The sequence below is a fragment of the Symphalangus syndactylus genome, chromosome 2 (assembly GCF_028878055.3).
Source record: "Symphalangus syndactylus isolate Jambi chromosome 2, NHGRI_mSymSyn1-v2.1_pri, whole genome shotgun sequence".
In the NCBI taxonomy this organism is placed as follows: domain Eukaryota; kingdom Metazoa; phylum Chordata; class Mammalia; order Primates; family Hylobatidae; genus Symphalangus; species Symphalangus syndactylus.
Window position 1 is genome coordinate 34,245,855 of NC_072424.2, and position 25,738 is coordinate 34,271,592.

The 25,738-nt window shown below is 52.6% G+C and overlaps 1 protein-coding gene across 1 annotated transcript; it reads left to right on the forward strand.

Annotated features, from left to right (window-relative positions):
- Positions 1–24,492, forward strand: ITPRIP (inositol 1,4,5-trisphosphate receptor interacting protein). The gene is given in 3 exon segments (XM_055249931.2): positions 1–4,424; positions 22,010–23,645; positions 23,648–24,492. Coding segments are annotated over 2 exon segments (1,647 nt in total). The 5' UTR covers positions 1–4,424; positions 22,010–22,022; the 3' UTR covers positions 23,672–24,492.
- The last annotated feature ends 1,246 nt before the right edge of the window (positions 24,493–25,738 follow it).

The following is a 25,738-nucleotide window of genomic DNA, read 5'->3' on the forward strand; positions in this document are numbered from 1 at the left end:
TGCCCAGGTGACCCGTTACTTCTCACATCTGAGCAGAGCGCTACCGCAGAAAGAAAAGCCGGTTCGCCCTGCTAATTTGCTGCCCCCTTTTCCCCGTCCCCTTCCCTCTCTTCCTGTAAGGGAGGAATAGGCGTGAAGTTTGTTTTTTCTCGGTTCATGGTAGTGAAGTTATGGGGCTGCTTCAGGCCGGATAAAGTCCTCGCCGCTTCCTCTTTCGGGACTATTAGTGGATCAGACTTCACGCTGTGCAGACTTGCTCTTGGGCTGCAAATAACTCTCTGCCCCTTCACCCCTAACCCCACCCTCAATCCCATCCCTGTGGGGGGAACCAGGCAGGGGCCTCATTTTGCCTTTTGCCCCTCTGCTGGTGTGAGAAAAGCACCCTTTCACAACTAGTAGAGTACCAGATACTGGTCTCATTTCACAAATAGTAGAGTACCAGATATTGGTCGCAGTCTGGACTCTGGTCTTTTGGATCTAAATCGGGGTCGCGGTCTATTTTTTTGTTCTTTTTTTGGATATAACCCAGGGCTCTTGCCTTTTACAAACCGAGTCTATCTGACTGCCAGCTAAAGTTCATCTGTGGTTGGTGCAGTTTTAGGCCCAGGTTAGCCCTGAAAATAGAGTATCAGAAAAGTGGATTACTGCCTTTCCTTCTTATGAAAACAGAATAGGCTGTGTTTTTGAGTCCTCCCTCCAGCCCACGTGCCTAAGTGGCTTTCATTGCTAATTCCCTGTATGTTCTGCTGCTCCAGGCCATTCTGCCTTCAGATTTTCTCCACTTGTGGGTAACCATGAAGTAGTTATACTGACTCTCTGCTCTCCGTGGGTGCATTCTTCTCATGCTCAGTAAATCTACATTTTACATAAGATAACGTAAGCATGTGAAATTATAGCTATCTGTTTGGCAACAAAAGGAATGCAGTTTTGTTTTCGGTTTTGTTTTTTGCATGACTGAGTTCCCAAGCTTAACTTTTACCCTTGGCATCCTGAGCTTGGGGTCCTTAGGTTGTATTTTCCTTTCACAGCTGTCAGCAGAGACAGGTGGCCATCAACAGTTAGGAAAGAGGCTCCTTGAGTGGCTGGTGCCTGTCTTCCCAGCGCTTTGGGAGGCTGAGGTGGGAGGATTGCTTGAGCCCAGGAGTTCGAGGCTTAGAGCTGGGATCATTTGGTTGGAGCTAGGATGGTGCCACTGCACTCCATCCGGGTGACAAAGTTGAGACCCTGTCTTTAACCTACCCCCCAATGCCCTGCTGCCCCCCCCCCCAAAAAAAAATAACTGGGCAGGAGAAAGTGCTTTCAGAGTCCAAGACTCAGGTTCCATGTTTGGAGTTGAGAGTCCGCCCCAGTAGGGTTGAGGTGGCATGGCAGCCTGTGGGGCTTTAATGGAGAATCTGCTTGGAAGGGGCGGGTGCTCCAAGTGTTCTGGGAGCTGAGAAGCAGGACTTTATTATGGATGACACCAGGCCATCCTGGACCCTTCTTTCATCCAGTCTTGCTGGGGAGGGGTACAGAGCCACGAGGATGCTGAGAACTGTTCATGATAACCTCCAGGGCTGCTGCTAGCCTATTCAGTCCTTCGCATGAATTGGAATAAGATACTCCATCTTGGCAAGAGGATGGGACTTGATGCCTCTTAGAAATACTGGCCTTACTTGAGTGGACATAGCCAAGCCATGTAGCTGGGCAAGTGGCATGTGAGCTGGATTTATCCTCACCCCTTAGCCAGGTGCCTTGAGCAGTACACTGCCTGGTCCACCATTCACAGCAGCCCTGATAAACAACCACTATTGAGGGCTTAACATTCACCAGGCTTTTTTTTTTTTTTTTTTCCTAAAAGTACTTAGCCTGTATTAACTCATTTAATCCTCACAGTAGCCATATGAGTTAGGTATTGTTAACTCCATTTTACAGATGAGGAAACTGAGGCACAGGGATATTAAGTGTTCCGGAGCCTAGAAGGTGAGTCTTAATCACTGGGCATTCATAGACCAAGAAACAACTTAAGCTTAAAAAGCTAGTTTAATTGGGAACCCTCGTGGGAAAGGCGGAAGAACAGTTGCCTTTTTCTTGCTTTGTCAAAGGAGGAAATACCCATTCTCAGTCCAGGTGGAGGAAGGAGGGAAATTCATCTGGCAGGAGGAAGAGGAGGAAAGAAAGAGGCAAGCCGGGCCTTGATGGCTGATGGGGAGCCTGGCCCAAGAATCAAGTGACTTTCCTTAATCTCTGGGCGGTGTGAGGTGGCAGATCCAGTTTGGGGCCTGGCATGAGGGTGATGAGTAAGTGCCCCCAGGTGTGGCTCAGAGGAAAACGGCGGTGGCTGCATGCAGGTCCTGACCTAGGCAGAGAGCGAGTGGAAGGAGGTGAGACAACTGTCCTGACCTTCCAAACCACTAATCCCCATCTGTGGTCTCTTGCTTCCTTGTTGAAGTCCTGTTCACCCACAAATGCCCTTCTCAAGTTCCTCCAAGAACCCGTCCTGAAACTCCATTTCACAGTTCCATATACACGATCACTTAGTTTCCACACCGTACAGCTGAGCACTTAATTAGCTGGAACCGAGCATTTCACTATGTACTGTCGAGAGGCACTTTAAACAAAATAGGCTTCTCATCAGTGAGGAAGTCAAGATGCCTCCTGGGAGGGGCCAGCTGGTGCCCAGCAGATTGCTCAGAGGGTGGTGTTTACCTGGATCATGTCACTTGTCCCAGGGGATGGCTCTTAGCTGTGCCCGCGCTCAGAAACCCGACTTCCATAATTTTCAGAGTGGTTTGGACTCAAGCTACTGATTGACCCTGAGAAAGCTCCCAGAAGAGGGTGTACGAATCAGAATGCTGGTTTATTAATTTGCAAGGAGACTTTGCAAACATCACACAGACTGAATGTCGTCTCTTCCCTGCATCCTAGACAAGCCATACGGGAAACCAAAGACCAGAAGGTGGACTGCGCTTATCAAAGCTGGAGTCAGAACCAGGCAGGAGGAGCATGGGGTGGGGGTGGGGGACAGTGATGTCCAATAGTGCAGGGCTTTGTCTACCTCTGCGGCCCTCTCACCAGCAGAAAGATAGCTGCCAGGTAGACTGGATACTCAGGTCAGCCTGGCTGTGGGCATCTCCTTGGCCAGTGCCTCAAGGGCAGTATTTCCCTGAGAAATCCTGGTAGCATTTCTCCCTTTCCTCTCTCATAGTGTATACTTTTTTATTTTATTTACCTATTTGTTTAGTGCTTTGCAAGCATTAGCTCCCAGAGACATAGATTTGCGTTTGCGTAAATTCGGTAACTACTGTACAATCTCGGGGTTGTAAGGCTAGGCCATGAGAGTAAGTGCTATATGCAAATCAAGAGGATGATCCGGTAACCTGGATGGATCAATAGAAAGCCAAGCATAGAGCAAAGATACATGGTCCCTAATCAGCATGGAGGCTGGGCCAAGGCTGGCCAGTTATTGCGTCCCCTGTGTAGGCCAGGGGGTGAAGCATTCCTAAAGCAGTGCCTGCTTTGGCTGCCTCAGGCAACCTGCCCTCCTCAGCTGGCCTCTTTGGATTTAAAGGGCTCTTTCTGGTCTCTGTCCAGGCCCTTCATGGCTCATCTTTAGTGAGGTGCATCTCCAGGTGCCCAGAGCCAAGGAGGTGTGACTGCATGGGCTTTGAAGTGGGGCAGACTTGAGTTGAGTCCTGGCTCCACCACTCAGTGGTTGGGCGTTCTCAGTAGTTGGGCAGGTGCCTTGATTCTTCAAGTCTCGGTAACATCATCAGTAAAATGGGGATGACCCTCAGGGCTGTGGGGAGGGTTGACCCAGATGATGCACAGAAGGCACTGAGCACCGTGCCTGGCGCAGACTGGAAACCTGGCCAGTGTGCGCTCTTCAGGACAGCAGAGGTCAGTTGGAGGTCTGCATTCTCTGCCGACTTGGGCCCCAACTTCCCCATCAGGTCGCTGCTCCCTCCTCTGAGGTCTGGACAAAGGACAAGGCTGTAGGGACCTAGACTGTCCTAGACGGGGAGGACATCTATCCTCGGTGCTCTTTACAGCAGTTTGTTTGGAGCTGCTCTTCCTGATCTTTTGGCTGACTCTGGCAGAGGGAAAGTCAGATTTGAGGCCTGAGCTCTAACACGCATCCAGAGAGGAAGGAAGGGTGAAGAGCTCTTCTGGGAGAGGAAAGGGGTCATTTGGGAGTGCCCCAGAGGCCTGTAGACCCCTCCTCAACAGTTTAGGACTTGTGATGTTTTCCCACAGAGCGCACATTCCCCCTCTATCCGTTAGGCCCACCCCGTGACATCAGTGAAACGGAAGCACCCTGCAGGTGACATCACTGTTGCTCAGGGCAACACCTCCACACTAAGGCGGACGGGGAGGTGAAAAATCGGCCTCAAGTGTGAGACACACGTTGAAGGGAAGGGACATAGAAGGTGTAACGTTCACAGGTGTGTTTCTCAGAGGCTGGGGAGAGGATGGGCCCAGTTAGCGGCAGGGTGAAGAGAAGAGGGAGGTGCTGCAGTTTCAGATCTGGGCTGTGTCAGTTGGTGGTGGGTCTTTAGGCCTTGGGTCAGAGAGCCCAGTGCTGACAGCTACAGTCTCCTTCAGTTCTCTGAACGGGACTCCTTAGGGGGCCTCCTGCAGCCTGGATCTGTAAGGAGGATTAGGGGAAGGGCAGGCTGGAGCAGTGTTGGGGCCATGAGAAAAGTGACTTTCTATTCTTCAGCCTCCCCACAAAATAAAGTGAGAAATAGGATGCTCACATCCTTATTATGGGGGCTTCATTGATCAAGCAGCCATTGTGCATCTATGTTATGCACGGCCTGTGCCAGGGTTTCAGTGGCCTCGTGGAGCCTTATGATGAAATGCACATGGAGAGGAAGAGTGTATGGAATCTACTGCCCCAAGAGGCAGGACCAACTGGAGATAGGAATCCTGTCTCACAGTTCACCTCACTCAGCTGAGCATTCCCTGTGGAATTCTAGATGGGTTAAACTAAATTCATGGAATGCTTTCAGTTGGATGTGCTTGAGATACACTTGCTAATTTGGGAGTGGAGTCAGAGGGGGTAGCCATGGATGTCCACCTTGTCCCTGGGATGGCACTGTTTACAAGGCTGAGGTCACTCAGCAGTTCTGATGCTCTTAACTTGGTGACCTGTGGTTTCCACCACATCTTACCAGGTGATGCCTGCTGCTCCTCCTAAGTAAGGACTGCCAAATGTCAGCACAGGAGATGAAAGAGGCAGGAAAGGGAGGACTACCTGCCCCGAAGAAAGATGAAAAACTACATGATATTGTAGGTCTCTCTATAGAGGTTTCAGGAATCGCCTTGTCCTTCCACTTGAAGGCGCCTGATTAAAATTTTTGTTTTGTGTAACTAGGCATAACTTCAGGTGCTTTTCTGATGTCCAGCATATCAGTGGCTAAAGTCATTGCCCTAATTCTTGTATGCACCTAGCTTTTTTAGGTTTATAAATGAAAATTAGAGTATCATTAATCTGCAGAATCTACCGTTATGGATATGACATTGTTCATATAAGTAGAATGGCCTTATAAAAAAAAATAGTGGCTTCATTTACTGAGCAAAGCCCCATTCTAGGGGTTTACACATATTTATTTCTCCTCCTCACAACAGCCCTTCAAGGTGGGTGTTATCCTAGGTTTACCGGTGAAAGAACAGACTCAGAGGGACTTGCCCCAAACGGAAAACAACAGAGAAGAGATTCGAATTTAGATTTGCTCTCTCCCAGGGCCTTAGACTCTTTCTGCCACCTCAGGCGTCTGCCTGGACACCGTAGCCCAGAACACATACAGATGGCATAAAGAATCCCACAAAGTTTTAAGTGTTAATACTGAGAAAACAGCAAGCAGACCACCATCTCCAGGCCTGAGACTTCTGGTCCCTTCCTGCTGTGACTCACTCTGATATTAGCAGACCTAGTGAACTTTAGAGACTCCTGCCAAGAGATTCTGTGAGTGTGGCCTGAGCTATCTGAGGATGAAAGGAAGGAAAGGCTTTCCCTTCCAGCACTGTTTTCTTTTCTGTTTAATGGGCACAGTAACAACCAGTTCCTGATAATATTCAGAGCACTTTGCAGTCCTCTGCTGGAAGTCCCTAGGAAAAATACAAAGCCCCACAATTATCAGATGACTCACTTCCAGGTGCATAACACAGTGGGACGCTCGCTGCCTGGGAAGAGGAGCTCAGCTTGGAAGCAACCCTGGGCTGCTACTGCTTTCTCTCCCTTCTAGGTCATTTCCCTGAAGCTGATGCAGGAGTTCCCCCAACTCTCGCCCCCTCCTCCTGTATCAAAGCAGCAGGGAAGGTGTTGTCATTTTTTTGGCCCTGCCCACTGGTGCAAAACCACGTGCTCATAACATACTGTTCTCATGGGAGCCGGCTTCAATAGCCTTTTAGCAGCAGTCAGGGGACCCGTCTGAAGTTTATGAATGTGTCCTTTGTTTGCTGAGACTTTGTTCCAAAGTTCCCAAGAAGGCAGGGGTGCAGCATGCCTGGGCTGGAGGGTAGGAGAGCAGGGACTGCCTGGGTCTACCCCTGTGTGCTGCCCCAAAATGTCCCTAATGTACCCATGCCACTTCCTGACATTTCACCCCAACACATGCCTACCTGCCAGTGTCAAGAGAGCCCTCACTCCCTTTTTCGCAGAGAAGGCTTTCCATTCCTTTTACCTCAGATAGCCCAGGCCACACTCACAGAATCTTGGTAGAAGGAGTCTCATAAGTTCATTAGGTTTTACTCCCTGCTTCATGCCCACATTTTATCTAGATTGTCACCTACCCTTCCCTAAACAGTCCAGGCGAGGAAAGTCCATAGGTACGTGTCTAATGTTTCACAGATACCAGGTCACTGAGCAGCACAGCTTGTGGCTTCATGGGAAGATTATAGGCTTGAAAGTCAGATAGGTTTGGATTCAGATCCTGGCTCTATGATGTTGGTGGGTGGCCTCACCTCTATGCCTCAGTTGCCTTATCTGTAAAATGGAGATAAGCGCCTGCCTCAGAGGTTTGATGTGAGAATGATACATGTAAAGCTTTATTGCACAATGCTTAAGCCTCAATACATGGGATGCAGTAGTTGTAATTTATTAAACCCTCCTATGATGTGTCAGGGCCCTGAGGCTTGTCCAGTTTTTTCCTGAAAGAAGAATTACTTCTCTGCTCCTTCTCTTACCCTGTAATCCTCTGTTCATCGTCCATTTTTACAAGAAGCTTTAGCAGGAAGGGAGGTGTCCACGGCAAGGCAGCTGAGGGTCAGACAAACGTGTCAGGGTTCATTCCTGGGCCATTTTCTAAACGTTGGCAGTGAGTCTACCTGCAGTTAGATGAAGGCCAGTCCAGACCAAACGGGGCTGCAACCATCTCCGTCTCCAGGGCTACGTCTGGAAGGGATTTTGCTGGAAGGGATTTTCCAAGGCACTTACCCTGTTAGCACTTTGCTTTTCTGACTGCAGCGTGCCTCCCAGGAAGAAAGAACATAGAAGTTACTTTATCCAGAGCTTCCCACTTCACTCCAGGAATTTCAAATTCCTGCTCCTGGGAGTAAAGGCAGTGAGGTTCTTTTCCCAATCCTAACTCCATTCATGTATTCAGCAAGCATTCATTATAGCATCTACCCTCTTCCAATGCTGGGTACTCAGAACCTAATAGAAGAGCTGTCAGTGTCAATGATGCCAGATTGGAGGGAGCGAGGGAGGGTGCTGCTGACCTTCCTAGGTCTCCAAACTTCCTCCTCTTCCTCTCTGTCAGCTCCTGGGGCCTTTAGAAGAAGACAAGGAGGTGGAGGAGACAACTTAGTCATGCTCCCCAGGCTTTTTCTGGAGCAGCTGCAGGGATGTTGTTCAGCCACTTCTTCCCAGAGGACTCCTTAACATGCAACCATGACGACTTAACAAATCAAAAAGGAGACCTGACCATAGCACCAATACCAGTGCCAACAGCAGTATCATTTACCAAGCACTGCCAAGTGACTGTGAGATGGTCCACAAGGCCATACATTGGACACTATTGCCATAGCAAGTGGTAGAGCCAGGATTCAAACCCAGGCCATCTGATTCCAGAGTTTGACTCCTTAGCAATGGTTCTCTAAGCCTCTGCAAACTGTTAAGCTCTTCTTAGCTGATGAGCTTTGGGCTGTTTCTTTCTCGGTGACCGTAGGAGTGGAAATGAGCCCACATGAACTTGACACTATCAGTGGCTGCTTGCTGCCCACCTCAGTCTGACTGACACACATATGAGTCATGGGTCCATGCATTCAGCAGGCATTATTTGGACACCTACTGGGTGCCAGCACAGCCTCGGTGGAGCACCCACATCACACCTTACTGCTCCGTCCCTGTGACTAGAAAATGATGTCATAGTAGGGTTGTTTTGTGCAATCCATAGAGAGTGCGACTCTGAGTAGTCATAGGCAATTCTGGGAGCAATTTTGCGAACTGTTCCTAGCCTTACCATGTGGGCCCTCTGCTCTCCAGAGAGGAGGAGGACTGGTTTGCTCTGACTAACTGGTGTGGGAGGGCTGGCAGAGGCCCGGCTCTATTGTTCAGCCCAGATCCTTGCAGCAGAGCACACGCAAAGGCGCTCTTAATTTTTTTACAGCTGGGTTGGCCTCCCCTTTGTCTTTGTGTCTGTTAATGTTCCCCTTTATTGAGATGAAAGGGGTTTTTAGATCTTTGCAGGGAGTGTGTGTGCGTGCGTGTGTGTGTGTGTGTGCGTGCGTGTGTGTGTGTGTGTGTGTGTGTGTGTGTGTGTGTATGCATGCAGGAGGCCCACAGCACTTCCCTTCCTCTCCCCTCCCCGCTCTCCCCAGCCCAGCTGGGGCCCAGGCTTTGTGTCAGGTACCGCCTAAGCCGCAGGGGACTCGGGTAGAAGAACAGTCTGGGATTTCTTTCGCTGTGTGGGGCCCAGAATCTCAGGAAGCCAGGACGTGGGTAAGAGACCAGTGGGGTGGGGAGGCTGAGGTGGGGAACAAGCCTTTCCGAGGTCGTGGACAAGGCCTTGAGGGGTTCATCCTCCCCCATCTCCTAGAGGCAGGATGTCTTTCTAAGCTGGGCTCTCTTTGTTCCCATCCAGGGGTCAAAAGGAAGGTGGCTGCTGGGTGCTGGCTCTTTATCTAATTCCATCCATCCTAGTTTCTCAGTGAAAGGGGGAAAGTGGAAGGGGGCGGGGAGTGGCCAAGGGAGGGCTTTGTTCCCTCCTCGTTTTCCTTTGTGTTTACTCCGGGTTCTGTTCCAGTCCCTTCCCCTTTCCATTGAGTCAAGTGTGTCTGCTGTTGTGCGGAGCTGCGCGCAGCCTCCCCTCCCTGCCCCACTGAGAAAGTGTGGTTTTGCTTGAAAGTTTGTGGCTCTGCTTGGAGGCAGGGGGTGTGTAGATCATGGGGTGGAGAGAGAGAAAGGGGACGACTCTTGGGAACTCTGGCATGTCCTGCCCCAAGGTGGGTGTTCATGTTCTCTCCAAACCAGCACCCCTGTGGGTGAGATGCGGCCACAGGGCTAGGGGAAATTCGGAGGCATACGAGCCCAGACCAAGCCAGTGTAGGACAACGGGAAGTGGTGAGGGCGCATTGCTGTGACTGTGATACACGCATAGAAACCGGAGGTGGGAATCCTGGAGGCCGAGGGAGACCTTCCCCCGCAGGCTGGCTGTGGGAGATGCATCCTTCCTGCAAGTGGTGGGCATTTGTGGGGAACTTTCTTGTGAAAGTGGTGGGCATTTGTGGGGAACTTTCTTGTGAAGGTGGTGCCTCCAGTGCGTGCTGTGAGCTGTGGGCCCCCAGGATAGTGTGTGTCCTTAGCAGGGAGCGCAGGTCTATGCCAGTTGCTCTGGGGAATGCAAAGACAAACAGGACCCTGCCCTTGCCCTGGAGGAGCTCACAGTGAGAAAGGTGATGGGGCAAGACAAAGACAGAGGCAGCTGTGGCGCACACCAGGGTGACATGGGGCCTGGAGCCAGGCTGTTGTGTGACCTTGGGCACATTGCCTCACCTCTCAGCACCTTGGGCTCCTGCCAGGGACGTGAGGCTGATGGCCCCCTACCCCGGGGTTGCTGCATGGGTTAAATGCAATAACTCAAGGATAGAGACACATGGGACCAGCCTCGGTTGGGTGCCTGCTGTGTGCCAGTGCATCTACAGAGCCACCTGACCTACATGAGGTGCCTGGTGCACTCAGTGGGGCCTAATTCATATGTCCCTCTCCCTCCCCTGTTCTTCTGTCCCTTGGAAGAAAGAGGGATTTGTCTTGGGATCCTGGAAGGCTCCTTGGAAGTGGAGTCTGAGATGGGCTTGCTGTGAGGTCAGTAGGGTAGGGTTTTGGCCAGCAGAGAGGTGAAGCATGAATGTTTCCAGGAATTGTGGGGAGGTGCAGGAGGTATCTGGGGGACAGGAGATGATCTGAAGTGCCCGGTCCAGGCAGAGAGAGAACCAAGAGGTCCTCTGAGGCTGGTTGGGCCAGGCCTTGAACATTCTTAAAGTGCTGACTTGTGTCCCATGGAAACAGGACTCCCTTGAAACAGGGAGGAGAGACATGCAGGGCTGGGGAGCTAACTGGGGGTTTTGGGGTGTTAGAGCTCAGATGAGCTGACCAAAGGCCTATGCTGGCCAGCATGTGAGAGAGAGTCCATCTCATGTGGAATCCCCGGGCTTTGGTGCAGAGCAAAGGCCAGGTCAGAGGTGGCTGGGGAGACTGGAGATACCCCAGCAAAGAGGAAGGTCAGCGAGGGGAGCTGGCTGGGAGAGAGGAGGGTGCATCGCGCTTTGAGACTGCAGTAGTCTCCTGGGGTGGCCATAACAAGTTGCCACACACCGGGAGGGCTTAAGACAGCAGGCATTTATTTTCACAGTTCTGGAGACCAGGATCAAGGTATCAGGGCCACACTCCCTCCGGATGCTCTAGAGGAGAGTCCCTCTTTGCCTCTTCCAGCTCCTGTTGGCTCAGATGACCCTCAGCTGTGGCAGCGTCACTCCCATCCCAGCCTCCGTCTCCCATCACCTCTCCTCTGTCTCTCTCTTCTCTGTCACTTCATAAGGATACTTGTCATTGGATTTAAGGCCCACCCGGGTAATCCAGGATGATCTCATCTCAAGTTCTTTAATTTAATCACATCCGCAAAGACCCTTTTAGGTCACATTCATAGGGGCTGGGGATTAGCACGGGGACGTATATTTTGAGGGCTGCCATTCAACCCACACAGTTGAATGGATCTGAGATGCCCTGGAGGGAACGGGTGGGAGACAAGGAGGTGTGGGCCAGAGCCCAGGGGTTGCAGGGGAGCCCCCTCCTCGTCTCTGCTACTGTTTTACTCCTTGTAGTCTCTTCTCACTGTCCTCTCCACAACCCAGCCATAGAGATCAGGCCTTTGTCTGTCTGTCCCAAGATGCTGTGATTTCTGTGATGTCCTGCTGGAGGAGGCGGGCAGAGTGGCTGGACGGAGGGACACTCTGTCCTTCCTGGGAGAGGATGGCTTCCCTGCCTTCTCCATCTGCTCACTGAGGGATGTGCATCAGCCAGTGGAGGAGCAGGAACAGGAAGGATGTGGCTCACCCACCCAGAGTTGGCAGAGTCCAGCTCTGTCCTTCCTGTGCCTCTGCTGGCTGGCAGACCACCCCCATGACCAGTCCTGAGGACAGAATTGGCATTCTGGTGACTTTTTGAAACCGCTCCCTCTTCCAAGAGTGGCCTTGAGAGCACTTAATGCTTTGGACGGGTGTGAGCAGCACCTCCTGTGAGTCCGGCCAGCGTGTCCACGTGCAGACAACAGAGGCTCACTGGGGCAAAAAAGGCAGCTCCTGCCCCGTGTGTACTTCTCCACCGGCTCATGGTAGGGCCACCTCAGGTGGGCACTGGGGTGGAGCTTTCCCCTCTCTGCTGTCTGTCCCGCTGCCCCACCTCACCAGAGTCCAGACTGACCCCTGGGTGCTTCTGAGCCCAGCATCCCACTCAGTCAGTCTGGGCTCTCTCCTGGGTTAGGGAGGGACAATTGGGGCTCCTGGGGCCCATAGGCCTTACTCTAATACCGAGCGCTTCTTAGTGCGGCACCATTAGGCCTTTTTGCTTAGGCGAGCCTCTGCTGTCCTCATGTGCACACGCTGGCTGGACTCAGGGGGTGCCCGGTTCCACCCACCCAAAGCATTAAGCGTCCTCAAGGCCCACTCTAGAAAGAGAGAGGGACTTAAAAAAAGTCACTAGGATGCCAACCCAACAAAGCCTCTTCTCTCTTTTCTTCTAGTCCTTGCAGAGGCCGTGGGGAAGGAAGAAAATCTGCTCTGGCATTTACACTAAGCTCCTACAAGGCCTGGCACAGAGTCAGCCCTCATAAGTGCTGGTTAGGATTATTCCGAGTGTGGCTGCTGGGGCCAACGAGGAGACAAGGGAGTAATCAGGCCTAGGTTTGGGGAGAAAGGTGGAGCCGGTATTTCAGGGAGTCATGGACTCAGAGGAAATAGTGGGTTTGCCGAGTAGTTGCTGATGGGGTAGGAGTAAGGAGAGTCCCGGGTTAGGGGTTACCTTGAGGAACGCATCATGGGGGATTGCAGACCAGAGCCTACGGGCTCTGGGTGTCCACTAACATATTGTATTTCATTTTCTTTTCTTTTCAAGACGGGGTCTCGCTGCATCACCCAAGTTGGAGTGCAGTGGCGCCATTTCAGCTCACTGTGACCTCCGCCCCCCAGGCTCAAGCGATCCTCTCACCTAAGCCTCCTGAGTAGCTGGGACCACAGGCGTGTGCCACCACACCCAGGTGATTTTTATATATTTTTGGTAGAGACGGGGCTTCGCCATGTTGCCAAGGCTGGTCTTGAACTCCTGAGCTCAGGCGATCCATCTGCCTCAGCCTTCCAAAGTGCTGGGAATTACAGGTGTGAGCCACTGCACCCAGTGTTGCTCACATGGTTTTTAAAGAATTTTTGAAATAGCAGCTAACATTTAAAAATGGGGGGATTTTGATAAAGTCCAGATTAGTGGCTTTTCTTTGGGAAAAAAAGATCTTGGCCGGGCGCGGTGGCTCACGCTTGTAATCCCAGCACTTTGGGAGGCCGAGGCGGGCGGATCACGAGGTCAGGAGATCGAGACCACGGTGAAACCCCGTCTCTACTAAAAATACAAAAAAATTAGCCGGGCGTGGTGGCGGGTGCCTGTAGTCCCAGCTACTCGGAGAGGCTGAGGCAGGAGAATGGCGTGAACCCGGGAGGCGGAGCTTGCAGTGAGCCGAGATCGCGCCACTGCACTCCAGCCTGGGCGACAGAGCGAGACTCCATCTCAAAAAAAAAAAAAAAAAAAAAAAAAAAAAAGATCTTGCCATTCCAGGTGCACAGAATGTGTGGTGTGGGGACTCGCCTCTTCAGACGAAGCATGTGCCATCCAGTTGACCAGTGTCCCCTCCTCTCAGCTGTCCACTGCAGCCCCGCTTATTTTCCCTGCGGGCTGGCCCTCCCAGACACTTGATTTGACAACCCGGGTCCTCGAGATAGGTGTCTGGAGAGAGGAAGGGAAGGAGCCCAGTGGCCACGGGGTGGCAGGTCTGGGGAAGGTGGGCTGGCCAACGTGATGGTCCTGCCCAGTGGGAGAGGGGGCAGGTGACTGGACGGGGTCAGGGCTGCAAGGATGCCGAGAAGAAGAGGAAGTACGGCAAGCCCAGAGCCGCAAACGCACCCTTTCCACCCACTTTCTCAATGATCTTTTTGTTGGTCCTCTTCCTTCCTCTTTCCTCACCTGTCCCTCCCTCCCCTTCCAGGGCCCAGCCTCTGGCCCCAGTCTGCTCAGCTGCCCCCCATATTCCCTCTCCTGTCCCCATTTGGAGTGCAAGTGAAGAGGGACCCAGCCAGAGATGCCCTGGTGGGAGGAGCTCTGAGGCCTTGCACTTGCTGGGGCAAGGCCCTTCTCCTCTCTCACTGTCCCGGAAGGATGGGAGCCAATCATGCTGAGCAGTTACACACTCAGAGCCAGTGTTACTGAGCCATTTGTGCTGTGTCCTCTGTCCTGAGTTAGGAAACAAGGAGGCAGTTGGTGGAGACATGTCACTCCCACAGTTCTATCTGCCTCCAGCCACCTCCTCCCAATGTGTGATAAGTCAACTCCTACTTACATGTTGGGAGCCTGCAGTGTGCCCAGCCCCGTGCGTGGTACACCAGGGGCTGCAGGAGAACATTCAGCTTCTTGACCATGCTGGAACTGTAGGTAGGAAGGCAGGGACCGGTGGATGACACAGTAAAGAGCAGGAAGGTGGCCTGACCTGCAGGAGTTCCAGGAAGGGCAAGATAGGCCAGATCTAGGGGCAGGCGCCTGGAGAAGGGCCCTGAGCTGGCCTTGTGCTATGGGAAGCTGGTGTCACTGCAGCATGGGGCGTGAGCTCTGCTAGAGAGAAGCATGGAGTCGAGGGTGAGACGAGTAGGCTGGGCCATGGGAGGAGGGTTTCACGATGGCTGAGACCGCCCGCCCATGGGTTCCAAACTCTAAAACCAAGACTCAGGATAGAACTCATGCTCCTTTCTCATAGTCCTGTTTTTCTAAGGCCTGGGAAGCTCGGGAGACAGCCAACCTGGATAATTTTGGTGGTCACCACTGACAATGATGCTGCAGAGGTGCCCCCAGGCAGGGGAAGAGGCAGGACCCACTCAGTTTTCTATCAGTCCCTTGAGGGGATGGAAGGAGACCAGAGGTAGGGGCAGACTCAGGCTAGGTGCTGCTCACATTCAGTTATGCACTGCAGACTCAGGAATCCTAGAGGCCACCCAGTGACCTTCCCAGAACATCAGTCTCTTCATCTGTAAGAGAATTTTAATGCAACTACCTAAATGAGGTTGTGACAATTAAATGACAAAACATGTGCAGAGTACTTAGCATCCTGCCTGGTATCGGGTACCTGCTTCCTAAATGGCTGGTCATGTAAACATCTTCACCTTTCACCACCCTTCCCCTGTTCTGTGCTGGAATCACTGCCAGGTGCTCCCTGGGAGAGTCCACAGGATGATGCCCAGCCTGCCTCTTCCACTCCACCCACCCTCCAGGCCTAGCATGTCTCCTCTTGAGGCCTCGGTTTCTACCTCTGTAAAATAAAGAAACCTAAATTCAACTCTATATTCTGACTTTCTTAAATGTTTGGCTTGATTTCCCCCCAACAACTGTGTACCTCATAAGCTGGGGCTGAGAAACTGCAGCACAAGGCCAGGATACAGAAGGAGTTCAGCCCAAACTCATGGCAGTTTGGGCCTCCCTTGGCTCCTTCTTTCTTGGAGGACCTAGAACCTAGAGAGTAAAAGGGACCCAAGTCACCCCCAAGCCCTGGGCTAAAAGCGCCCTCCCCTGCCATCAGCCAGTCCTTTATTCCATTTCGTAAAGGAAACCTATCAGCTACTCCTTTTGGCTCTGAACGTGATGCCAGGGCCAGGCCTTCTTTTGCTGTTGTAATTAGCAGAGCTAATTGCATCTGTCAGGCTGTGTGCTGGGCAAGCCCTTGGCAATTTCCAGGATGTGGGCTGCTGTGACACTGCAGGAGCCCCACCCTCCTACCCAGAGGACGCCTGGTTTGGGAAGGGTTGGTTCTCCGACATGAACGGGCATTAGAATGACCTAGAGGGCTTGTTAAGACACAGATACTGGGCCCAGCCCTGGAATTTCTGATCAGTGGGTTTCAGGTTGCCTGTGAAAATTTGCATTTCTAACAAGTTGCCAGGTGGCACTGTTGCTGCTAAGCACATTGAGAACCACTGTCCCAGAGGGAATACCAGGTGGCCAAGAAATGGGTCCTGGGCACCCCTGCTGCCTAAGGCTGTGGTCAGTCAACCCTCAGTGGGAGTAGATGGGCAGTGGGGCAAAAGCGGTGTGATGAACAGGTTGTGGGGCCGGACACAGGCTCCTACTGTTCCTGGTTGGTTGTAGGAATTCTGTCTGGAAGGAGAGGAGGAGGTGAAGATGGAGCCAAGGGGTTGCACACTGACATCTCCCCAACAGGTGAGGGCAGGGAGAGCTCCAGACAAGGAGAGGCCCTCAGAGAACAGGAAGGAAGCTCCCTCCCTCCTCTGCACTTTGCAGCCTGTAGCTCACGTGCCTTTTATGCCCCACATCTCATTCTGTCTGGGGACTCCATACATAGTGGCTGTCTACCTTCCCACGTGGATTGTAATGCTTTTGCTACCAGGGGTCAGGCCATACTCATCACTGCAGGCCCTGAAGCATCCAACATGTTCCTCGAGCTCAGTATGTGCTCCGTACATGTAGCACAGTGGAAAAACTTGAGCTTTGCTGGCAAAGACAGACAGAATGAGCTTGAATCTCAGCCCAGCTATGGCTTTTCTAGTCCTGTGGCTAGAAAATGACTTAGTCTCTTGGGCTTTGGTTAACCCATCTGCAAAACAGGGATGGCACCCACCTCTTAGAAAGTTACAGTGGTCAGTGTGTGCAGTGCCCAGCACATCCTAGTGAGGGCTTGAGAAATGGGAGAGCTATGGGTGTTAGGCAATGCTTTGTGGTGTTTATTGGATTAAGCTATAGTGGGGAGTGCCGCAGGCTCTGGGGGACCCAGGAGTGAGGGACCCCAGTGAAGGAAGGAAGCCTTGGATTTCCCCCAGGGTCTTGGCTTCTGGCCAGCCTCAGAGTAAGGGTCTGAGTAAACCACTGGTCCTGGCCAGCCACCTGCAGCCCTCTGTCCGGGCCACCCAGAAGCTTCCGTCTTCCCTCAGCCCCTATCGCCCCATGACTCCAGCATTGCCAGGCTAAGTTTAGCTGTGAACTGCATGGGCTGCCCCTCTCTGTGGACAAGGGCGGAGGTGGAGAGGAATTCAGCAGGCTTCCTGCCGGCTTCCTGGCAAGCAGACAGAAAAAAGCCCGCCAAGTGACCCAGGTTTATTCTCAAAGCCAAACCCACCAGCTGATGTCTCAGACCACAGGTGTGGGAGAGCCTGGTAGAGGTAGAACTTTGGGCCAAGGCAGAGGTGGACACCCTTGGAACTGGGAGCAGGGGACTCTTTGGGGAGGCATGTGCTGGTATGTGCAAGTACATGCACACATATACACATATCCATGGTTTGTGAGAGGCTCCTCACTACCTGTCCTGTCTCAGAATGTCAGAATGCCCTGCTTCCTTCCCTTTTGTGGACAAGTCAACTCTATACAATATTTGAAGGGATTTATTCTGAACCCATCTGAATGACCAAGGCCTAAGGCATAGTCCCAAGAGATCCTAAAAACATGTGCCGCAGACAGTTGGGTTACAGCTTGATGTTACACATTTTAGGGGGACAGAAGTTACAGGCAGGCCAGGTGCTCACACCTGTAATCCCAGCACTTGTGATCCCAAGCAGATCACTTGAGGTCAGGAGTTCGAGACCAGCCTGGCCAACATGGGGAAAACCTGTCTCTACTGGAAATATAAAAATTAGCCGGGCATGGTGGGGCATGCCTGTAGTCCCAGCTACTCAGGAGGCTGAGGCAGGAGAATTGCTTGAACCTGGGAGGCAGAGGTTGCAGTAAGCTGAGATCCCTCCACTGCACTGTAGCCCAGGCGACAGAGTGAGACTTAGTCTCAAAAAATAAAATAAAATAAAATAAAACAGAAGTTACAGGCAGATATCCATCAATGCATATGTAAGGAATATGTTAGTTTGGTATGGCAAGATGGGACAACTTGAAGTGAGGGCAAGGAGTGGCTTCCTGGTCATAGGTGGATTCAAAGATTTTCTGACTGGCAGTTGGTTTAATGAGTTATCATCTAAAGACCCGGAATCAGTAGAAAGGAGTGTCTGGGATAAGGGGTATGGAGACCACGGTTCTGACTACGTAGATGAAGTCCCAGGAAGCGGGTTTCAGAGAGAGGAGATGGTAAATGTCTGTCAAACCTAAAAAGGTGCCAGACTCTTAGTTCATCTCTCCTGGATCAGGAAGAGGCCTGGAAAGGGAAGGAAATTCTGTACAGAATGTAGATCAGACTCTTAGTTCATCTCTCCTGGATGAGGAGAGAACTGGAAAAGGAAGGAGATTCTGTACAGAATGTAGATTTTCCCAACAATAGGCAGCTTTGCAGGGCCATTTCAAAATATGTCAAGGAATATATTTTGGGGTAAAATACTTTGATTTCTTTCAGGGCCTGCTATCTCATGTGATGCTATATTGGGTTGAAATTCAGTATCTTATTGCTACAGAGTCTGTTTTGTCACTCTTAGGATCCCTGTGCTAATGTTAATGCTGGTCAATTGTGTCTGAATTCCAGAGGGAGGAGGGTATAATAGGGTTTGTCAGCTCCTCCTTCCCATCATTTCATGAACTAGTTTTTAAGGTTTGTTTTGGAATCCCCTTGGCCTGCGGGAGGTTCTTCTGACCCCTGGGGTCCCCAGGGCAGTGTCTCCTATGACTGGGTTTGGGAAGGGGAAGTACCAGAGGCTTCAAACTGAGCCCCATCTAGTGGGCCCTGAGTGGTCACAGCCCTATTATCTGCCTCGGCCTGTCCTATCCCATAGGGTGCTGCACACAGAGCCAGCCTGTGCAGAGTTTAACAAGGAGCCAAATGACAGCTGGGATCCGATCCAGGGAAGCGAGGAGATGGTTTACGTGAGAAAGTGAGTCAGAGGGAACCCCTGACCTGCAGGAGGATCCCAGGCTCTGAAGCCTTCTCCCCTTTGCTGGGGGCCAGGGCGGACTCAGGGGTGTGCCAAGGAAGAGAAATAGCAGCAGAACATCTTGTGCTTTCAGAGCACTTTCGAGTGTGTGTTTACTCCCCATGCCTGGGGCTCAGGCAGGGCTGCTGTGCTCAGCAGGTGAGAAAGCAGAAGCCTGTGGATGCTGAGGAGAAGGAACCTGCCCTGTGCCAGGCACGGTGCTAAGCACCCAAGGTGTATGATCTCACTCGCCCGTCCCAACATCCCTGTGAAGGAGGGAGTGTTATTAATTCCTCCTCACAGGAAAAGCGTGGGAGCGCAGAAGCTGCGCAATCCACCCACAGTCACTCAAGGTTAGAACACAGGTCTGCTGGGTCTACAGCCCAGGCCCCCTTTCCTTGCAGTCCTTCCCCCGGCTGGTGCCCTGTTTCCCTGGTGCTTCTGTTGAGTCTTGTCTGTAATCCTACAATTATCAGTGCTACTATGTGCTGCCTACATCCTGCCGGAGTGCCTTGTAGGGGCGTCTGCGGCGCACTCCACCCTGAACCCCCGCAGGCAGGGTCATCTGCGTATTTCCATCCCGTCACAGTTCCTTTTATAAGAAAACTTGCTCAGGAGCAAGCATGTTGCTGAGTGCTTTACATGCATTATCTTGTTCCAGCTTTATAACAGCAGATATGGTTATTCTCATTTTACAGATGAAGAAACTGAGGTTCTGAGAAGTGATTTGTCCAAAGTCACCTCCAGTAGGTGCGCATCCTGGGTTCTGACCCAGTCTGTCTCCTCTCGAGTCTATCCTCTTTTCCCCTTGCACACAGAGTTGATCCCTTCAGTTGGTTTGCAGTTCTGAACCTTGCTTGTGCCAGTACAAGGACGCTCTTACAAGCTCTTCCTCTGGCAGGAATGAGGATGTACAAGTAGCACCGTGAAGTATGGCGCAGACACAGGGAGGGTTCCCAGCCATAGGGCTTGGCCATGGCCCCACTCCTCTGTTCGTGGCATCCTGCACTGAGTTGACAAGGAACCTGGGTAGGTGGTTGTCTGGGCTATTACTGTGACTGGTCAAGGCCCACTGTGTCCAAAGGCGGCTGCCTGTGATCCAGGAGCCTTGAAGGACCCTAAACCACCCCCCAAATTATCTCCTAACTGGCTGCTGCCTGATACTCTGCTGTGAGTACTCTCCACCTTTAAGTTAACATTCTCAACCATGTTAATCACCCAGCCTCGCAGTTAGTTATGCCTTGGACCCTCCCTGGCAAAACTTTCTGTTGATGTTTCTCTAATGTAGAAACCAGGCTGACCTGTTTCTGCCATTATCCAGCAAGCTGCTCCTTGGCTTGGGGAAGGAAAGCTGGCTCGCTGCCCCCTGCACTTTTTCCTTACCCCACCCACCTTGCAGTGTGACTTCCTCCACTTTATCCTGTCCCCGCTTTCCTCCTCCAGTGGAAACCTGTAAGCGCTTCAGAGCTCACCTCTGAGGCCCACACTGAGAATCCTCAGGGTGGAGGACGGACCTTCTTCACTCCCCAACCCTTTTGGTTCCTGCAGACCTGTCCAGCTGTGTATGGGGTAGAACTGTCTGAGTCACATCTGAGCAGCAAGTTTGTCTAGGCGTGACCAGCAGCCAACTCAGTCCATCTCCATCCTGCCGCTTGCCAGGGACAACCTGCAGAGGTGTCCTTACCTAGGGACAAATCCCTGTTCCTAGGCACCATTAGGACAAGAATTTCATTGTGCAAATTCCAGGTCAGGGGCTCAAGCCAAAGGGAATGGGGCTCAGGCTGGCACAGTAGCTCCTATCAGCTAGTGTTGGCGGGCACTAGGGGATGGTAGGAGAAGCCCTGTGCTCTCAACAATCTCAGGACCTCAACTGATTTGCATTTGGCCATTTGCTTCCTTCATCGAGGTCCCAAGCAAGGAGGGGGGCAGCTCAAGCGTGGGAATAGCAGATTGTTAAGTCCCAGGGTTCCTGCTGAGGAGAGGAGAGGGTGTAACTAAGGCTTGCAGCACAAGACAGTGCCTCTCAGATTTTTATATGGATAGTATTAAAATGTGGATTCCGATTCAGTAGGTGTGGGTGGGGCCGAGATTCTGCATTTCTAACAAGCTCCCAGGAGATACTGCAGCTGCTGGTCCATGAATCACACTTCGAATTGCAAAGATTGTAGGGATTAGCCTTTCTCCAAAAGTCACTTGAGGCTTAAAAATCCACTTATCCTAGGGGAACAGAGTGCCTCCTTTCACAATTAAGTCAGATTTAAAGTTCAGATGCCTGGTGAGAAGAAACTAGTGACTCTTTGCTCTCTGGTCATCATCAAGATTGTCCTAGGGAAAGACAGAAGCCAGGAGAGTGTGTCTGAATTTGGGGTACGGTCTTCCAGGTCAGAAGGAGATGTTTACAGAAGAGGAGGATAAGGGCTCAAATCTATTTCTGAAACAGTTATTGTTCAGTGAATATGTGCTGTGCACTGGTCACTGGGCCATGCAGTTTGCAGGGATCATTGCATCTATCAATGCCATGACCCTGTGAGATACTGTTGCTTTCTCCTTGTGCAGTAAGGAAACCAGGGCTCAGAGAGGTGTGTTAACATGGCCAGGGTCACACAGCTTTTCAGTTGAGAGTGCTGGTTTGGAACCTAGCCCTTTCTCCCTTAACCACTAGGCTTCACTGTATTGCAGGAAGATGACATTCACTTGGGAGAGAAGGGGATATTTTATTCAGGACTATTTTGATTTCAAGTGGTGGAAAGGCCACTCAAACTGACTTAAAAAGGGTTTCTTTATTGACTTGTATGACTAAAGAGCTCAGACAGCAATGCCTTCAAGCAGAGCTGAGTGTGGGGAGGGGGGTTCTGCTTTCCTCTATGTTGGTGTCTTTCTCAGGCGGGCTTCCTTCCCGAGAGCCCACTGCAGGTATAATCCTGTTCCCTCAGCAACCTAGCAACCAAACTAGCAACAGGATGAGCCTTTCTTCCCATTGGGCCCAACACACCCTACATCTGTCTCTCATTGGCCCAAATTGGATCAAATGCTTATCCCAGAACCAATAGCTCTAGCTGTAGCTGGGTGGCAGAATGTCTGATTGTCTTGGGCCTGGGTTTTGAGCCCACCCCAGGAGCTTGGAGGTGGGTATATCCTCGCCCTGGCCACAGGGACTGGTAGGAGAAAAGGGTTAGGGACAGTGGGGTGCTGCTGCCATCCAGGAATGTCTGGGTAGGACAGAAACAGATGTCCATCCCAGGGTAGGCCTTTGGGGCACTTCCATGGCTAGACTGAAGCTCCTGAGGCAGCCGCAGGGAGCTCTCGATGGGTTGGGTGGGAGAACTAAGACCTTAACCAGCCCTGAGGGGCTGAGGTTGGTGCGGGGTCCAGGGACGAAGTGGCATTGAGGGAAGCTTGGTGTGACCATCTGTCTCTCTGTCCCCAGGAGAGCTCCAGCCATGGCCATGGGGCTCTTTCGCGTGTGTCTGGTGGTGGTGACGGCCATCATCAACCACCCGCTGCTGTTCCCGCGGGACAACGCCACGGTCCCCGAGAATGAGGAGGAGATCATCCGCAAGATGCAGGCGCACCAGGAGAAGCTGCAGCTGGAGCAGCTGCGCCTGGAGGAGGAGGTGGCTCGGCTGGCGGCCGAGAAGGAGGCACTGGAGCAGGTGGCAGAGGAGGGCAGGCAGCAGAACGAGACACGCGTGGCCTGGGACCTCTGGAGCACCCTCTGCATGATCCTCTTCCTGATGATCGAGGTGTGGCGGCAGGACCACCAGGAGGGGCCCTCACCTGAGTGCCTGGGCGGTGAGGAGGATGAGCTGCCTGGGCTGGGAGGCGCCGCCTTGCAGGGCCTCACCCTGCCCAACAAGGCCACGCTTGGCCACTTTTATGAGCGCTGCATCCGGGGGGCCACGGCCGATGCAGCCCGTACCCGGGAGTTCCTGGAAGGCTTCGTGGATGACTTGCTGGAAGCCCTGAGGAGCCTCTGCAACCGGGACACCGACATGGAGGTGGAGGACTTCATTGGCGTGGACAGCATGTACGAGAACTGGCAGGTGGACAGGCCACTGCTGTGCCACCTTTTCGTGCCCTTCACACCCCCCGAACCCTACCGCTTCCACCCAGAGCTCTGGTGCTCCGGCCGCTCAGTGCCCCTGGATCGCCAGGGCTACGGCCAGATCAAGGTGGTCCGCGCCGATGGGGACACACTGAGCTGCATCTGCGGCAAGACCAAGCTCGGGGAAGACATGCTGTGTCTCCTGCACGGCAGGAACAGCATGGCGCCTCCCTGCAGCGACATGGAGAACCTGCTGTGTGCCACAGATTCCCTGTACCTGGACAAGATGCAGGTCATGAAGTGGTTCCAGACGGCCCTCACCAGAGCCTGGCACGGCATCGCCCACAAGTACGAGTTCGACCTGGCCTTTGGCCAGCTGGACAGCCCGGGCTCCCTGAAGATCAAGTTCCGTTCAGGGAAGTTCATGCCCTTCAACCTGATTCCTGTGATCCAGTGTGATGACTCGGACCTGTACTTTGTCTCCCACCTTCCCAGGGAGCCCTCTGAGGGCACCCCAACCTCCAGCACAGACTGGCTCCTGTCCTTTGCTGTCTACGAGCGACACTTCCTCAGGACGACACTAAAGGCGCTGCCCGAGGGCGCCTGCCACCTCAGCTGCCTGCAGATAGCCTCCTTCCTGCTCTCCAAGCAGAGCCGCCTGACCGGCCCCAGCGGGCTCAGCAGCTACCACCTGAAGACGGCCCTACTGCACCTCCTACTCCTCCGGCAGGCTGCTGACTGGAAGGCGGGGCAGCTGGATGCTCGTCTGCACGAGTTGCTGTGCTTCCTGGAGAAGAGCTTGCTCGAGAAGAAGCTCCACCACTTCTTCATTGGCAACCGCAAGGTGCCTGAGGCCATGGGACTCCCAGAGGCCGTGCTCAGGGCCGAGCCCCTCAACCTCTTCCGGCCCTTCGTCCTGCAGCGAAGCCTTTACCGTAAGACACTGGACTCCTTCTATGAGATGCTCAAGAATGCCCCAGCGCTCATTAGCGAGTATTCCCTACATGTCCCCTCAGACCACGCCAGCCTACCCCAAAAAGCTGACATCTTGTAGAGCATGTGGGATCCTCGAGCTAGGATGAGGGCATCCCTCACGTTCACACCCCTGGTGGCATCTGCCAGCCCTGTTCTGGGGACAAGGAGGGCTTTCGTGGGAGCTGTGCTCAGCCTGCCAGGAAGCCAAGCCCTACAGTGCAGAGGAAACAGAATTTCAACGGGAGGCTGGTTTGCTTCATACCATTGGGATCTGTTGGCAAAGCTGTTATTTGGGTTTAGGGACTGATCCCTTGCAGTTTACTTCTGGATCACCATGAATGGCCAAGATGGTGGCAGAACACGCTGTGGACCCTGAGTTAGAGACAATGCAACTGTTGGATTGGGTGTAATTCTTTTTGAATCCCAGATCCAGTCTGTACTTGAATATGAGCAGAGGATCTACAAGAATGCTGACAGGCAACCGTGTTAAGACCCAGCACCCCTATTCCCAGGAGCTCCTGGCCTGACCATCTGCAGCCAAAGCACTAACAGGGACAGATGTGGGAATGTCCAACTTTGATCCACATCCTGCACAATAGTGGTCCCACCATGGCTGCCATTTTTTTATACTATTTGGAGAAAAGACCTTGTATAAATTCGAGGCCCGAGTGACTAACGTCTCTGTCACACGGAAATGGGTACTTGGTGGCATACAGAAACACAGCCACTTTTTCAACTACACTTCTCACTCAGGTGCACCTACACTTCTCACTCAGGTGCACCCCCTTCTGCTGTCCTTTCCCCAACGTACTGGGTCCCGAGCGTGGTGGGTGTCATTTGCCACACTGGGTGCCAGCTCAGCGGCCCCCCACATCCCTTCATTCTCTCCAAAGCTGGTCTTTCTGACTATCATTGTGGTAGGGGGAGGACAGATGCTAAAGCTGGAAGCTGACCTGGAGAAAGAGACACACAGGGTGACTGTGGCAAAGGACAGCTGGAAAAGAAACTCTATCACTTCTTCACTGGCAACCGCAAGGTGCCCGAGGCCATGGCACTCCCAGAGGCTGTGCGCAGGGCCAAGCCTCTCAACCTCTTCTGGCCCTGCGTCCTGCAGCAAAGTCTCTACTGTAAGACAGTAGACTCCTTCGATGAGGTGCTCAAAAATGCTACCCGGGGTGGTGGGGTCTGGCTTGCAGTCTGGCCCAGTTCAGAGAAAGTTGCAGAGATCAGGGGCCAAGGATGTCTTAGCCCCAGGTTGTCCTCAGAGTCCCAGTCCTAGGGCAGGGTGTGCATGGAAGCAAGAACTATAGAAACCTAGCTCCAATCTGCAGGCTCTGAGCCCCTAGTTCCTCACTCCAGTGGGGCTCCCTCACTGCACAGAACCCACCCCTTCTGTGTGGGCACTGCTGACCACACAGATGACCCAGACCCAAAGAGCCTGGCAGAAGCTCTGTAGTTGGAGCTGGGCTCCGTCTCCAGGTCTGGTTCAGGGGGATCAGGAAGCCTCTTTTCCACCTGTGGCTTCACTGGCCCTTTGAGATTTCCTATCTCATCATCACTTCAGTTACCCTTGCAGGGGGCCAGGGAGTCAAGAATATACCTGTGTTCTCCCTCCAGGGTTTAAGCCGGCCATACCTTCCAGAGAGCATAACCAACTCGACAGGGGGGCCCAGTTCCCCCACAAACTGAAGGAAGGAGATCCTTCCCCCATCCCCAGGGGTGCTGTCAACCAGCCTCAGAAAGCTTGAGAAGATGGACCCTTTGCCCACTAGGGTTAATTCCTGGTGGGGCAGCTCGGCTGTGATCAGGGCACCCAAACCTATAGGAAGCCTTCCAGTGTGAGCTGGAATTAGACTGAACATGTGCTTGGGCCTGCCTCTCCCTAGACCCAGCTGTGGGGCACTCCAGGGAATGAACCAGCTCAAGTGTGTTCCTAACAGCAGCCTGGAGCTACCCCCAACCCCTCACAGCCCGACCCTCCTCATTCCGTCAGATGCATTTGTAGAATCGGGGCAAATTTCCTTATTTATTTATGGCCCATGCCTTTCCCCCTCTTCATCCTGATCCCGTTTTGCTTTGAAGAGACCCCAGTAACCAAAAAACAGCCTCCAGAAGCCAAAACCATGCCTGGATCTC